This window comes from Procambarus clarkii, chromosome 20 (assembly GCF_040958095.1).
Source record: "Procambarus clarkii isolate CNS0578487 chromosome 20, FALCON_Pclarkii_2.0, whole genome shotgun sequence".
NCBI lineage: Eukaryota > Metazoa > Arthropoda > Malacostraca > Decapoda > Cambaridae > Procambarus > Procambarus clarkii.
The window spans coordinates 34,879,632-34,897,082 of NC_091169.1; the positions used below are offsets into that span (position 1 = coordinate 34,879,632).

The window sequence follows — 17,451 nt, forward strand, 5'->3', positions numbered from 1 at the left end:
GCCACCACACCACCATGAGCATAGCGTCGCCCCCGTCTCTCAAGGGGCCCACCTGTTGATGCGAGTGCCCTCCCACCGCCCTCCAGGGTTTAAGACCTATCACCCACCACCTGCTTATTAAGGCCGCCACAAGAGCTAATTGTCCAACCTTGGCTTAGGATTAAAGTCAAATTTCAGGGTATCCAGAAGCTCATTGTTTACATTGTTGTGTCGTTGGTAGAATACCGCTGGAAGGTATACTTCCCTCCCTCCCTCCCTCCCTCCCTCCCTCCCTCACTCTCCCTCTCCTTCCCTACCTCCCTCTCTCTCACGTACCGCTCTGGTTTACTTTTAAGACTGCCAATATATGGTACATAATTGTTCGTTTTTTCCTGCTGAAATTTGTATGAACTATACAAACTACAAATGTAATAGGAAAACGAAATAGCATAATCATTATTAAGCTGGAGAAATTGCTGACCTGGAGAGCGTGCAGAGATCCTTTACTGCTAGTAACACTCAGTTAAACATCTAAAGTACTGGGACCGACTAAAGAGCCTAAATCTGTACTCCCTTGAGTGCTGGCGGGAGAGATACATAATAATTTACACGTGGTAAATATTAGAGGGGCTGGTCCCAAACCTGCACACAGAAATAACATCACATGTGGGGTCGGTGGGTGAGTGGACAGCACGCTGCACACGTAATCCTGTGGATTCGATTCCCGGTGCCGTCGAGAAACAATGGGCAGAGATTCTTTCACCCTGATACCTCTGTTACCTAGCAGTAACACCTGCTAGTACCTGGGAGTTAGTCAGTTGTTACGGCCTGCTTCCTGGTGTGTGTGTGTATTTACCTAGTTGTATTCACCTAGTTGTGCTTGCGGGGGTTGAACTCTGCTCTTTCGGCCCGCCTCTCAACTGTCAATCAACTGTTACTATTATTTTTTTTATTCCCCCCCCCATACCACACACACCCCAGGAAGCAGCCCGTGACAGCTGACTAACTCCCAGGTACCTATTTACTGCTATGTAACAGGGGCATTAGGGTGAAAGAAACTCTGCCCATTGTTTCACACACACACACACACACGGCTGCTGGAAGACAGAAGAGTTAGGAGGGACATGATCTCCACATTCAAGATTCTCAAGGGAATTGATAGAGTAGACAAAGACAGGCTATTTTTCACAAGGGGCACACGCACTACGGGACACAGGTGGAAACTGAGTGCCCAAATGAGCCACAGAGATATTAGAAAGAACTTTTTCAGTGTCAGAGTAGTTGACAACTGGAATGCATTAGGAAGTGATGTGGTGGAGGCTGACTCCACACAGTTTCAAGTGTAGATATGATAGAGCCCAGTAGGCTCAGGAACCTGTACACCAGTTGATTGAGAGTTGAGAAGCGGGACCAAAGAGCCAGAGCTCAACCCCCGGAAGCACAACTAGGTGAGTACACACACACACACCAGTAGTTACAAAGCGTCATATGACAAAGATTACATGGGAGACGAGATATCACTAGCGTAGGTCTCATCCTGTAACTACCCTGAGATAATTACACCCATAATGGAACAAGCCCGCGGGTGTGGCCTGCCCCTCGCCCCAGTGTGTGGGGGGGGGGGGAAGGGGGAGGGGGAGAAGGGGGACAAGGAAAAGGGGGCAAGGGAAAGGGAGCGATACAGCAAAGGTAAACTGTGTTTTAGGGACTCAATACATGACACAAAATGAAAACACCAACGGATACAAAAACCTTATTGAAATTGAATGCTATAAAAACAATTTCGAAAGGGGAATATTGTATAAAACAATAATTGTTGAAAAGAACTATTAAAAAAGCGTGAAAAAGAGAAAGAAATAATGAAATATGGAAAACTGAAATTAAAAATATAACCCCTAAAGATAAGGTGTTTGTCAGGTGAAAGCACTAAGACTATACATCACTTGGAAGGAATTTGAGGACAAGGATATGCGATACAAGGATCTCTGATATGAGGACAAGGATCTGGGATATGAGGACAAAGATCTGGGATATGAGGACAAGGATCTGGGATATGAGGACAAGGATCAGTGAGATATGAGGACAAAGATCTGGGATATAAGGACAAGGATCAGCGAGATATGAGGACAAAGATCTTGGATATAAGAACAAGGAGGTGAGATACGACAGAGGCGAGCCACGAAGTCTTCACGTATCCCTTTCCCACAGGGTGTCCATACCGAGTGCCCGAGGGACACCTTAGTGTAAGTCTCCCAGAAGCGTGCGGCCTCCTGCTGGTGTGTGGACAGGTAGAGGGGGAATAAAGATCTGACTGGCATACACATCGAAGGATCATGCCAGCAGCTGGCTCCAGCATCTGGGTGACGGCAGGCCCCTCATCAACAAGTATTGTCGTTGCAACAGAAGCACTGGAGCTGGGCCTCATAGAGAGAGAGATTTACAGACATGCGCGGTGGTTGATACCTGGTTGATACCTGGTTGATACCTGGTTGATACCTGCTTGATGGGGTTCTGGGAGTTCTTCTACTCCCCAAGCCCGGCCCGAGGCCAGGCTTGACTTGTGAGAGTTTGGTCCACTAGGCTGTTGCTTGGTCGCTCCTAGCAACTGGACTTGGAAGTTCTTAGCATCGGAGACAACTTGAGGAAACGTTTGGCGCTCCTGGAATTTCTCAAGAATTTCTCAAGAATGACGCCCCTCGTCTTGCATTCTTAATTAAAAGTGACCGATTGGTGTTCGCTTTGCTATCAGCCTTTTGATTGGTGTTTGCTTCGCTAGCAGTCTTCTGATTGGTGTTTGCTTCGCTAGCAGTCTTCTGATTGGTGTTTGCTTCGTTGGCAGTCTTCTGATTGGTGTTTGCTTCGCTGGCAGTCTTCTGATTGGTGTTTGCATCGCTAGCAGTCTTCTGATTGGTGCTTTCCTTTTCTAGCAACCATTTGATTGGTACTTTCCTCTGCCAGCAGCGCTTTGAATAATGCTACCAAACACCTTCAGCTTGTCGCAATGAAAGGAATTGTCACTGGCTTTTGTTCGTATCTACCCAAATCACCGTGTTGACAGTTTTCAATAGCTCCTGGTCAATCATATTCACTCTGGAATGTCTTAACCTCCGTAGTAACTACAATTTCCTTTATATCGAGGATGTAAGTCAAAATGTGTTTGTGTGAAGTTGACTTCCACATTCTACACAACATAGTTCAACCAGTCAGTAAACTCAATGACAAAGCGTGCGGCCATTTTGCAAAATAACTGCCACGACTGTCAAGAGCTGGAACTCTGCTGTGTCAATATCTAATTCCTTTTGTAAACCTGTACAAAATTTGATGATTGTTATCACAAAATGCACATTTGTCATCACAAGACGCACATCTGTCATCACAAAACGCACATCTGTCATCACAAAACGCACATCTGTCATCACAAAACGCACATCTGTCATCACAAAACGCACATCTGTCATCACAAGACGCACATCTGTCATCACAAGACGCACATCTGTCATCACAAGACGCACATCTGTCATCACAAAACGCACATCTGTCATCCCAAAATTCACATCTGTCATCACAAAACGCACATCTGTCATCGCAAGACGCACATCTGTCATCGCAAGACGCACATCTGTCATCACAAAACGCACATCTGTCATCACAAATTCTGGCAATGCTGCCAAGGTGGACATGAATACGAGCCGCCTTGGTACATGCCAGTAGGCCAGTAGGCTTTCTATACTTTCCTAAATGCCTATGTTCTAACGTTCTTAAAATACTGTGGTGTTTACAGAACACTTAATGTGTTACAGAACACCTGTGGATGTTCTTACTGCACAGAACAAGTGCCCCACCCAGACCCTCTAACGTCATATACCCGGTGGATTGGTCCGTCGGGAAATTTGAGTGTTCACACAAAGGCGAAGGCACATGTTTAACATTCTCCAACCCACATGAATATTTTATTTTCAAATAAAACGGAGAACGGAGAAGGACAACCAATTTGCGACCGTAAACTTGGACTGGCGAGAGGTAGATAGCTTTAACCCCATTACTGAAACTTTAGCCACCTTCATTTTGCATTTGAAATTTCTCACATTTTCCGTTTTAGTGGTTCGTCATGCGGGTCGTTGTTGTCTGTTGGTTGGTTTATAACGCTTAATATCCTTCTCTTGGTGTGTCTGTTGGTCTGTTTTATAACGCTTAATATCCTTCTCTTGGTCCGTTTGTTGGTCTGTTTATAGCACTTGATATCCTTCTCTTGGTCCGTTTGTTGGTCTGTTTATAGCACTTGATATCCTTCTCTTGGTCTGTTTGTTGGTCTGTTCAGATCACTTAATATCCTTCTCTTGGTCTGTTTGTTGGTCTGTTCAGATCACTTAATATCCTTCTCTTGGTCTGTTTGTTGGTCTGTTCAGATCACTTAATATCCTTCTCTTGGTCTGTCTGTTGGTCTGTTTATAACACTTAACATCCTTCTCTTTGAACGTCTGTTGGTGTCTTGAAGGCTCAGAAATCCCTTCCTTTGCATTTCAGTGAGGCTGGACATTCCTCCCCTGGGGTATCCATAGGATATTGAATGGTTGAACGCTGATTTGAAAGCACAATTCCTTCGGAAGTGCAGGCGAGGAGTCACAATAACGTGGCTGAAGAATGATGACCAAACCACACATTAGAAAGTGAAGGGACGACGACGTTTCGACTTGAGAATGGTCCAGGACGGACCGAAACGTCGGCGTCCCTTCACTTTCTAGTGTGTGGTCCTTCGGAAGTCTTGCAAGGTATACATCGGATCTTCTGGTGCTAGTCTTTATGGTGTGTGTAGTTCCCATTCTCTCCATCTCTTCTTCTCTCTTCAAACACTGAAACACAGTGGTCATTGGCACGCTTTTGGCACATTATGTTCACTGTTCTCAATGTTCGTCTTATTACGTGTGAACATCAGGACAAGCTTCGCTGTGTGGTCTTACCTTTGTCTCTGTGTCTCCCCTGTAGCCCTGTGTTAGACAATTATCTTCAGACGCATCTACTAGATTCGGTTTAAAAGTTCCTTCTCACCTTTTCATATCTATTATTTCTGTTTACTTATTATAATTATTATTATTATTATTATTATTATTATTATTATTATTATTATTATTAATTTAATCGAGATTTAAGTCTATCATTACTTGAGGAATTTCATCAGTTTGTGGGATGTTATTACAACATGCTGGCTTAATAACAATTGTAATTACGCAATGACAAGTCTAACACATTAGTAATATTCCCTACTACTAAAAATTAGGACTAATGTGTAAAATAGAGGTTGGACAACAGACTGAATGACACACTACTGGATTCTGGGTGATTGGTTGAACTCAAGTCAACAATGGTCTATCTCCTAGGCTGCCATCCGAGGGTACCGGGTTCAATTCCCGGAAAGGACTGAAACAATTGGGCACGTTTCCTTTCATCTGATGATCCTATTCACCTAGCAGCAAAATAGGCAGCCGAAAGTTAGGAAACTATTGTGGGTTGCAGCCTGGGGGGAAAAGCCAGTAACTGACCAAGGTTCTAGGAGTGGGACCTCATTGATCAGTATAACTACAGGCTTCCTGTCCCCGACAACAGGAATTATTACAATATCTGTGTTTTCCTTTTATCAACAGCCGAGTAAAATAGCAATGATCTTGAAGATGAGACTTTTGTAGCAGAATACTAAGAGAAATAGGAAGCAGGTAATAAGCTAGTTTAATAGAGCTAGATGCCATGTTCTGGGCATGGTTAGTTTGTTATCTTGCACGTCTCGGACATGTCCATCACAATATATTATTTATCTTGTGACAGGTGAAGGGTCAATATCTTGTGACAGGTGAAGGGTCAATATCTTGTGACAGGTGAAGGGTCAATATCTTGTGACAGGTGAAGGACAACATCTTGTGACAGATGAAGAACAATATCTTGTGACAGGTGAAGGGACAACATCTTGTGACAGGCGAAGGTGTCACATCTCATTACATGTGACAGGTGAGTATCTTGTGATAGGTGACAAGTGAAGAACACTATCGTGTGACAGGTGAAGAATACTATCTTGTGAGAGGGGTGAAGGCGACTGAAGGACCAGGGCTGCTGAAGGAGACTCTCCTAGGACACTGTCCCTCTTGAAAGACCGGTGTACAAGATGGAGAGAAGCAGGCTTGGAAAACTTGGGAAACGCTGAGCTGGGTAAGGGAGTACCTGGAGGACAGACCACGGAGAGTCACAGTGAGAGGCGAGGTCTCCAACTGGAGGAATCTAAGTAGAGGGGGGTCCCCCAAGGCTCGGTTTATGGGCCATTACTGTTCCTAATTTATGTTAACGATCGACCCAAAGGAGTGAGCTCGTACATGTCAATGTTTGCAGACGATGCAAAGATAATGAGGCAAGTAAAAACAGAGGAGGAATGCAAAATGTTACATGAAGACCTTGACAAACTCCAGAAGTGGGCTAACAAATGGTTGCTGGAGTTCAGTCCCAATAAATGTAAGGTCATGAAGATGGGGGAAAGAAGAAAGAAGACCAGAAGGTGTTCACACATAAATGGAAGGCAGCTACAGGGATGAGAGAGAGAGAGAGAGAGAGAGAGAGAGAGAGAGAGAGAGAGAGAGAGAGAGAGAGAGAGAGAGAGAGAGAGAGAGAGAGAGAGAGAGAGAGAGAGAGAGAGAGAGAGAGAGAGAAAAAAAAGTTTTAGAGGACATAAACCCATCACTAACACCAAAGGCACACACACACACACACACACACACACACACACACACACACACACACACACACACACACACACACACACACACACACACACACACACACACACACAATAAAAAAAAAAAAAAAAAAAAGTAGTTAGTAAACAGTTGATTGACAGTTGAGAGGCGGGCCGAAAGAGCAAAGCTCAACCCCCGTAAAATCACAACTAGTAAACACACACACACACACACACACACACACACACACACACACACACACACACACACACACACACACACACACACACACACACACACACACACACAGTAACACAGTAACACAGTACCACCGATAGTATACGGGACGTTAACGAACATTAGAACGCCGTTTAGAATCCTAAATCAAGACTCTTTCAAGCCTATCTATACAGCTTTGGTCAGACCAATACTGGAATATGCAGCACCTTACGAAGCATAAAACAAATTAAAAAAAGTGCAGAGGTATGCAACTAGATTAGTGCCAGAGCTAAGAGGGGTAAGCTATGATGATAGGCTGAAGACATCACAGCCCTGGAAGGCAGAAGAAACGGACATGAACACAACATACAAGATACTAAGGGGAAGTTAGGATCAATTTGGCCAAGAAGATACAAGTGAAATGTACTGAAAGAAGAAGTTGTGGAATCCACCTCCATTCACAACTTTAAGGACAGGTTCGGTGAAGAATTTAAACGTCAGAATAGTTCAAGTATAACGCAGCAGGTACAACAAGGCTAGTAGGCGGGGCATGAAGAGCTAGACCTCACTCCCCCGTAGACACATATAGGTAAGGACGATCTTGTCAGGTGGAGGAACACTATCTGGTGACATGTGACAGGTGAAGAACACTATCTGGTGACATGTGACAGGTGGAGGAACACTATCTGGTGACATGTGACAGGTGAAGAACACTATCTGGTGACATGTGACAGGTGAAGAACACTATCTGGTGACATGTGACAGGTGAAGAACACTATCTGGTGACATGTGAAGGAGACTATTGTGTGACAGGTGAAGGAGACTATCTTGTGACAGGGAAAAGATACTTTTGTGACAGTTGAAGGAGACTTTAGTATGTGACAGAGGAGGGAAAGACTATCTAATGACAGGTGAAGGAGACTATCTAATGACAGGTGAAGGAGACTATCTAATGACAGGTGAAGGAGACTATCTAATGACAGGTGAAGGAGACTATCTTGTGACATATGACACGTGAAGGAGACTATTTTCTGACAGGTGAAGGGGAGACCTCCAACATACGAGAGGTCCTGTCCATGCTGCAGCTCTGCGGTATGTGTTAATGGTCCTATACAACATATACGCGGCAACTCCTAATAACATACACCATACATATTTATATACACCCCCACGTGGTAATGGTGATTGCTGCCACTGCCTGGCGAATCCTGAATGAGCTCATTCGTGGGTTGGGTTGTGTTCACCTCCGGTCCTCTCACAGGGGCTCCGCCATAGGACCTCCTTCATAGGACTTGCAAGACATGACAGTCTATACAGGATCTCCAACGGTCCTCTCTAACTGACCCCCACCCCCCACCCCCTCGCACCCCCTCCTCCTCACCCGCCACCAGCGCTACCACCCATCACCACTATCACCACCACCACCACCCATCATCACCATCACCCCATCATCACCACCACCCACCATCACCACCACTCACCATCACCACCACCCACCATCACCACCACTCACCATCACCCCATTATCACCAGCACCCACCAGCACCATCACCACTATCACCACCACCACCCACCATCACCCCCCATCATTAATCACCATCTGCCATTAGCATGTAGTGTTATACAGCCTAAACATGCAGCAGGTGTGCTGGCCTCCTTAGACAAGCTAGTTCCTGGCACATTTACCTGCACCATTTAACACGTGTATTGTGAAGGATAGATTTTCCTAGATTTCAATTCCTAATAAGGTAATTGACGGGTTGTATATCTGTGTTATCTTGCCTGGTCTTATAGCCGGACGATATATTTGGTGCCTCAGTAATATAGCCGACAGCTGGGCTTCATCTGGGGAACGATAACTTGCCAACGTTATATACCCAATTTAGATTTGTTTGAAGGGTCTTAGTAATGTAACTTATATACTTCTTGTCTCCAGAACAAGAAAGTTCACAATCATCTTTAAAGCGACCAGCCACCTGTATTTACTTTAGGATGACGTGCAAGACATTTTCCACAGGAGTGGATCAATCAAAGTACCCAGAGGTTCATTCCTCTCTATGGTATGTTCACAGGAGGACTGATTGTTGACGACAATCTACAGTAGGAGGTTCGGTTACTTAAGTAATTTTCAATGATGTGCAGAATAGTCTCATCAAGTCTACCTTACACTCTCGTCCTCTATACTAAACTGTGTCAGAGGATCACAAATACCCAAGGTCATGCCATATATCCTCTCCAAACGTATCCTCTCGATATGTATCCTGTCCATATGTATCCTGTCCGGATATATCCTCTCCGTGTGTATCGAAACTCTTGTTCTATTTTGCGGTCAACCGCAGTATCAGATCTGATGTGCTTCTTTTATCTCTAAAGCCAAAAAAGAATTTAGTGGATAGTTTATATCACGCTGACTTGTACTGTCACACGAAAGATGTATTCAAATATCTTTCCAACGCCTGAGAGTAAGGATATTTGACAAGAATTTTTTAGTGATGACTTTGATTTTGTGTACAGCTATAGCCTGATCTTATTCCGGATTACTGGCCAGGTTTCTTGGACAATTCAAGCTAGAAAGAGGACTGCAAAGGGAACCGTACATCACTGAAGGATGTAGGGAATAACAACCAGGTCCTAGATCCTTGCTAACATTTGTTTCAACGACAAGATTTGCTGCTTTCTCTGTTGTAATGTTACAGGAACATGTGGAAATGGGTAAAGAAAAGAAAACACAGGGAAAGAGCGATCTGGTTCATTAAGTTGCGACTTGTTTGCGAAGTGGGAAGCAAAAACTTCAGCCTTCTCCATGGCACTGGTGGCTACAGAGCCATCAGGTGTGTTTAGAGCTGGTATAGAGTCACCAGATGCTAGTCCTTGTTGTGCCCAACCACTTGGGCTGGACGGTAGAGCGACAGTCTCGCTACATGCAGGTCGGCGTTCAATCCCCCGACCGTCGTCCGAGTGGTTGGGCACCATTCCTTACCCTCGTCCCATCCCAAATCCTTATCCTGACCCTTTCCCAGTGCTATATAGTCGTAATGGTTTGGCGCTTTCTCCTGACAGTTGTTGTTGTTGTTGTTGTTGTCCTTGTTATATTGCGCGCCATCAAGCTTTACTGCGCACTAATCAACCTCATAATTAGTCTAGATAAAATCCTCATGTCACCTATCAATGATCCATTTTTGTATGTGTTTCATATGGTTTCTTGAAATATCATGGAGAATCTTGGCTCAGTGAGGTTGTCTTTTCTTCAAGCTATTTCAGGCCCTTCTAATCGACTGTAATGCTGCTGCAATATATCTGACAGTTTCGATCTACCCCATGTACTCCCCCCCCCCCTCCGATGGTCCGAGGAACTAGTATAACCACTACCTCAACTACTGAGCACGATACTCATTCAGCACCGCTCCTGTGCCAGGTAAGTCCACTGCGGGCTCACCATAGCCCGTGCTACTTGGAACTTGTTCCGAGTAGCTGAATCTATAACAACAACAACTGAGCACGATGCAAGAGTTGTCTTAACTCCTCTCGGGTACCTATTTACTGCTAGGTGAGCAGCGGCATTCGAAGAAAGGAAACGTGCCCAAACGTCTCTGTCCTGCCGTGGGAAGCGAGCCCGAAACCTTGTGGCTGTGAACCGATGCGCTGACCATTGTGCTACAGAATACCTGTTGTACCTGCCTGTTAAGTCGTCCCTGTAACCTGCCCGTTGAGTCGTCCCTGTAACCTGCCCGTTGAGTCGTCCCTGTAACCTGCCCGTTGAGTCGTCCCTGCAACCTGCCCGTTGAGTCGTCCCTGTAACCTGCCCGTTGAGTCGTTCCTGTAACATGCCCGTTGAGTCGTCCCTGTAACCTGCCAGTTGAGATGTTGGTGTGGCTGACTAACTGGTCCCTCCCTCTCTTGCTCACCTCTCTCTAATTATTTATATTATATATTAGTAGTAGTAGTGGTGGTAGTGGAGGTTGTTGTTGTAGTAGTAGAAGTAGTAGAAGTAGTAGTAGTAGTATTACTTTAGGTGTAACTGGGCAGCACTTCGGTAAGCAGCCATCATACGAACCACACAAACGTAACTGAGAACTTGATCCTTCACCAATATCATAAGTGGTCAACACAAGTATTTGCTTCCAAATTTGGCAGAGATTGTTGATTCCCAGCGCTCACTATTGCTTCCTGCGGTGAGTCCCAAGGCCAGAAGGGTGGCGGACGGCTGGGTACGGAGCCTCACCATCACCCACCTGTCAATCATTGTCCAGGGGTGCGTGGGAGATGAACAGACTCCCGGGGTGAGGTAGGAGTCCCAGCCATATTGTCCCAGGGATGCGTGGGAGATGAACAGACTCCCTGGTGAGCCAGGAGTCCCAGCCATATTGTCCCAGGGGTGCGTGGGAGATGAACAGACTCCCTGGTGAGCCAGGAGTCCCAGCCATATTGTCCCAGGGATGCGTGGGAGATGAACAGACTCCCTGGTGAGCCAGGAGTCCCAGCCATATTGTCCCAGGGATGCGTGGGAGAGGAACAGACTCCCTGGTGAGCCAGGAGTCCCAGCCATATTGTCCCAGGGATGCGTGGGAGATGAACAGACTCCCTGGTGAGCCAGGAGTCCCAGCCATATTGTCCCAGGGATGCGTGGGAGATGAACAGACTCCCTGGTGAGCCAGGAGTCCCAGCCATATTGTCCCAGGGATGCGTGGGAGATGAACAGACTCCCGGGGTGAGCCAGGAGTCCCAGCCATATTGTCCCAGGGATGCGTGGGAGATGAACAGACTCCCTGGTGAGCCAGGAGTCCCAGCCATATTGTCCCAGGGATGCGTGGGAGATGAACAGACTCCCTGGTGAGCCAGGAGTCCCAGCCATATTGTCCCAGGGATGCGTGGGAGATGAACAGACTCCCTGGTGAGCCAGGAGTCCCAGCCATATTGTCCCAGGGGTGCGAGGGAGATGAACAGACTCCCTGGTGAGCCAGGAGTCCCAGCCATATTGTCCCAGGGATGCGTGGGAGATGAACAGACTCCCTGGTGAGCCAGGAGTCCCAGCCATATTGTCCCAGGGATGCGTGGGAGATGAACAGACTCCCTGGTGAGCCAGGAGTCCCAGCCATATTGTCCCAGGGATGCGTGGGAGATGAACAGACTCCCGGGGTGAGCCAGGAGTCCCAGCCATATTGTCCCAGGGATGCGTGGGAGATGAACAGACTCCCGGGGTGAGCCAGGAGTCCCAGCCATATTGTCCCAGGGATGCGTGGGAGATGAACAGACTCCCGGGGTGAGCCAGGAGTCCCAGCCATATTGTCCCAGGGATGCGTGGGAGATGAACAGACTCCCGGGGTGAGCCAGGAGTCCCAGCCATATTGTCCCAGGGATGCGTGGGAGATGAACAGACTCCCGGGGTGAGCCAGGAGTCCCAGCCATATTGTCCCAGGGATGCGTGGGAGATGAACAGACTCCCGGGGTGAGCCAGGAGTCCCAGCCATATTGTCCCAGGGATGCGTGGGAGATGAACAGACTCCCGGGGTGAGCCAGGAGTCCCAGTCATATTGTCCCAGGGGTGCGTGGGAGATGAACAGACTCCCGGGGTGAGCCAGGAGTCCCAGCCATATTGTCCCAGGGATGCGTGGGAGATGAACAGACTCCCGGGGTGAGCCAGGAGTCCCAGTCATATTGTCCCAGGGATGCGTGGGAGATGAACAGACTCCCAGGGTGAGCCAGGAGTCCCAGTCATATTGTCCCAGGGATGCGTGGGAGATGAACAGACTCCCGGGGTGAGCCAGGAGTCCCAGTCATATTGTCCCAGGGGTGCGTGGGAGATGAACAGACTCCCGGGGTGAGCCAGGAGTCCCAGTCATATTGTCCCAGGGGTGCGTGGGAGATGAACAGACTCCCGGGGTGAGCCAGGAGTCCCAGCCATATTGTCCCAGGGATGCGTGGGAGATGAACAGACTCCCTGGTGGGGCATACAGGGTAAGACTGGGTACAGGCTCATGACCCTTCTCTCCGTCTCATACACTACTTAATTGGCAGATAAGCCACTCTAAAGTCCATCTCACAAAGTCCATCTCATGAAGTCCATCTCATAAGTCCATCTCACAAAGGCCATCTCACAAAGGCCATCTCACCAAGTCCATCTCAACAAGTCCATCTCATAAAGTCCATCTCATAAAATCCATCTCACCAAGTCCATCTCACCAAGTCCATCTCATAAAGTCCATCTCACCAAGTCCATCTCATAAAGTCCATCTCACCAAGTCCATCTCATAAAGTCCATCTCACCAAGTCCATCTCATAAAATCCATCTCACCAAGTCCATCTCATAAAGTCCATCTCACCAAGTCCATCTCAAAATCCATCTCACCAAGTCCATCTCATAAAGTCCATCTCACCAAGTTCATCTCCCCAAGTCCATCTCAGAGGTGATCACGCGACCCCTTCTACCTGTCTTGGGTTGTTCCAACACTAACTCCCTAGTCGTCTTGTTTTCCATAAAATAGATTAAGAAGCAACAACCCATTTCCTTCTAGAGAAAGAGCTGATGGTTACGCCAATTTCTTTTTTTTTTACGATCTTTCAATCTTACGGCTTTCTTCACCTTATCGAAAACCTTCCAACTAAAATATTGCCATTCGCTGATGCCAATTTATATGTTAATTTTCCTTGAGCGTCGGTAATTCGGAAAGCAAATATTGAACAACAGTTGAATATTGTTATGAAAACAAATGGTTACAAAAAAAAAATCACCTACGAATTCAATGTGCTTCATATTTTGGGGCGTGTTGGTGGTTGGATATATATTGTGTTGGTTATTGGTAATTGCTCCGCCAGCTGCTGGGCGCCACCTCTTCAGGAAGCATCGCACATCTGGCTGCCGTACCCACAACAATGATGGCGGACCATCGTCCGTCTGGCTTCGTTCACTTGTGTTCACCCTCGTACTGAACATCCATTCAGCATCGGGTGTAGCTTTGTTCACTTTCTCCAGCGTCTCGTGCTCTTATGCCTGCTTATTTACTACTACATGCAGCTTATGTTCATCTGTTCATTGTTCCACGAGGATTTGTTCATGCAGTTCTCTCAAACTGTCTGTCGCTGCACAGTCTTGTTCTATTGTTCGTTGTACTGCATAAGTTTTCATATTCTTTCACTACCTGTGTGGTTGTGTTCACTTGTTCACCACCCCACGCAGCCTTCTTGTTCGGAGCTTCAAGTACAATATTGTTCACATGTTCAGAACCCTACAGTTTTTCTCAATTAACCATTACCTGTGTAGTTTTGATTATCAAATGCAGTTTTGTTTATTGCACATGCAGTTTCTTTCACTGGTCCACTGTCTTGCTTACTGTCTGGCTCACTGTCTGGTTCACTGTCTGGTTCATTGTCATGTTCACTGTCTGGTTCATTGTCATGTTCACTGTCATGTTCACTGTCATGTTCACTGTCTGGTTCATTGTCATGTTCACTGTCTGGTTCATTGCCACGTTCACTGATACAGTTCACTTCGTGTTCACTGTCTAGTTCACTGTCGCATCCACTGCCTGGTTCACTGTTGTGCTCACTACTTGGTTCATTGTGTTCACTGGTTCATTTTCGGATTCACTGTTGTGCTCATTGCCTGATTTACTGTCGTGTTCACTATCTGGTTCACTGTCGTTTTCACTATCTGGTTCACTGTTGTGTTCACTATCTGGTTCACTGTTGTGTTCACTATCTGGTTCACTGTCGTGTTCACTATCTGGTTCACTGTCGTGTTCACTATCTGGTTCACTGTCGTGTTCACTATCTGGTTCACTGTCATGTGCACTATCTGGTTCACTGTCGTGTTCACTATCTGGTTCACTGTCGTGTTCACTATCTGGTTCACTGTCGTGTTCACTATCTGGTTCACTGTCGTGTTCACTATCTGGTTCACTGTCGTGTTCACTATCTGGTTCACTGTCGTGTTCACTATCTGGTTCACTGTTGTGTTCACTATCTGGTTCACTGTCGTGTTCACTAACTGATTCACTGTCTGATCCATGGCCGCGTTCAATGTCGCATTCACAGACTGGTTCACTATCATATTCAGTTCCTGATTCGCTATCGGTTTCACTACCTGCTTCACTGTCATGTTCACTACCTGATTCACTGCCAGGTTCACTACCTGGTTCACTGTTGTTCACTGCCAGGTTAACTAACAGATTCAATACCTGTTCACTGTAGTGTTCAATACCCGGTCATCGGTTTTTTCCACACAGGTGAGTGAAAGATCAAACGAGGTTGTTGTTGTTGTTGTTATAGATTCAGCTACTCGGAACAAGTTCCAAGTAGCACGGGCTATGGTGAGCCCGTAACTTACCTGGCATAGGAGCGGGGCAAGTAGCACGGGCTATGGTGAGCCCGTAACTTATCTGGCACAGGAACGGGGCACATCAAACTAGGTCTGACTCCTCTTAATAATAGGCTAGGAGCTTCTCCTTCCTATAAAACATCTTAAATCTCACCTTGCTAGTTTTCCCTGGAACACGATCCGCCCATCGGTTTACAACCAGTTCACCCCAATTACTGCTGGGTGAACAGGGGCGAACGATGACTGGTGCCCAGTTGATCCTCCTTGCCCAAGCTTCAAACCCGGACCAAATCACTAACATATCTAACCTACTGTCCTTTGTCCCCACCTTGTTTATATGTCTTGGTTGTCTTGTGTTTTGTTTGTCTTCTTATTGTTTTGTTTGTCTTAGTTCTTAATGTTTTGATGCATTGGTTCTTACTGTTTTGTGTCTTCTTACTGTGTAGCTTTTATTGCTTCTTGTTTTATTTGTCTTCAGGTTATCTTGAGATGATTTCGGGGCTTTTTTTTAGTGTCCCCGCGGCCCGATCCTCGACCAGGCCTCCACCCCCAGGAAGCAGCCCGTGACAGCTGATTAACACCCAGGTACCTATTTTACTGCTAGGTAATAGGGGCATAGGGTGAAAGAAACTCTGCCCAGTGTTTCTCGCCTGCGCCTGGGATCGAACCCAGGACCACAGGATCACACGTCCAGCGTGCTGTCCGCTCGGCCGACCGGCTCCCTTGGTTTTAATTATTTTGCTTGTTTTGACTTGTATTGTTCACTTTCTCTAGGTTTGTATTGTTTTGTTCACTGTTTTAATGTAGTGATAAATATGTTTTGTTTCTTCACCGTTTTCCCAATATCTTCTTCGTTCTCTTGTTAATTTTCGTGTTTAATTGTATGGTTAATGTTATTAATTTTCCCTATTGTCTTGTTAATTAGTACTATTGCCTTGTTAATGCGTTATTGTTATGCTAATTTGTCTAATTGTTAAGTTAATTTCTCCTATTGCCATGTTAATTTAAGAGCATGAGAACATAAAAAAACAAAAAAAACTACAGAATGCCTATTGGCCCATACTTGGCAGCTCCCATTTATATCAACCCAATCTCATTCGTATGTATGTCTAACCTACGCTTGAAACAATCAAGAGCTCCTACGTCTATTATCTTACGGGGTAATGTGTTCCGCAAATCCACAACCGTTACCAAACCAGTATTTACCCAGGTCTTTCCTAATTCTAAATTTATCTAATTTATCATATTGTCTTGTTAATTTTTCCTAAATTAAATTTCCTAAAGCCTAGTGAGACATCCTTGAGTTAGCCTAATGAGACATCCTTAGGTTAGTCTAGCGAGACATCCTTGGGTTAGTCTAGTGAGACATCCTTGGGTTAGTCTAGTGAGACATCCTTGAGTTAGCCTAATGAGACATCCTTAGGTTAGTCTAGCGAGACATCCTTGGGTTAGTCTAGTGAGACATCCTTGGGTTAGTCTAGTGAGACATCCTTGGGTTAGTCTAGTGAGACATCCTTGGGTTAGTCTAGCGAGACATCCTTGGGTTAGTCTAGTGAGACATCCTTGGGTTAGTCTAGCGAGACATCCTTGGGTTAGTCTAGGGAGACATCCTTGAGTTAGTCTAGTGAGACATCCTTGGGTTAGTCTAGCGAGACATCCTTGGGTTAGTCTAGCGAGACATCCTTGAGTTAGTCTAGTGAGACATCCTTGGGTTAGTCTAGCGAGACATCCTTGGGTTAGTCTAGCGAGACATCCTTGGGTTAGTCTAGTGAGACATCCTTGGGTTAGTCTAGTGAGACATCCTTGGGTTAGTCTAGTGAGACATCCTTGGGTTAGTCTAGTGAGACATCCTTGGGTTAGTCTAGCGAGACATCCTTGGGTTAGTCTAGTGAGACATCCTTGGGTTAGTCTAGCGAGACATCCTTGGGTTAGTCTAGTGAGACATCCTTGGGTTAGTCTAGCGAGACATCCTTGGGTTAGTCTAGTGAGACATCCTTGGGTTAGTCTAGCGAGACATCCTTGGGTTAGTCTAGTGAGACATCCTTGGGTTAGTCTAGTGAGACATCCTTGGGTTAGTCTAGTGAGACATCCTTGGGTTAGTCTAGTGAGACATCCTTGGGTTAGTCTAGTGAGACATCCTTGGGTTAGTCTAGCGAGACATCCTTGGGTTAGTCTAGTGAGACATCCTTGGGTTAGTCTAGTGAGACATCCTTGGGTTAGTCTAGT

The 17,451-nt window shown here is 46.1% G+C and overlaps 1 protein-coding gene across 1 annotated transcript; it reads right to left on the minus strand.

Moving 5' to 3' along the window:
* Nucleotides 1-3,191: 3,191 nt before the first annotated feature.
* On the minus strand, nucleotides 3,192-15,241 carry LOC123755518 (clumping factor B-like). The gene is made up of 4 exons (XM_069328096.1): nucleotides 15,235-15,241; nucleotides 14,521-15,069; nucleotides 14,162-14,434; nucleotides 3,192-3,286 (listed from the first exon to the last, which is right to left on the minus strand). Exons 1-4 carry the CDS (start codon nucleotides 15,239-15,241, stop codon nucleotides 3,192-3,194), a joined length of 924 nt encoding a protein of 307 aa, XP_069184197.1.
* Nucleotides 15,242-17,451: the final 2,210 nt, after the last annotated feature.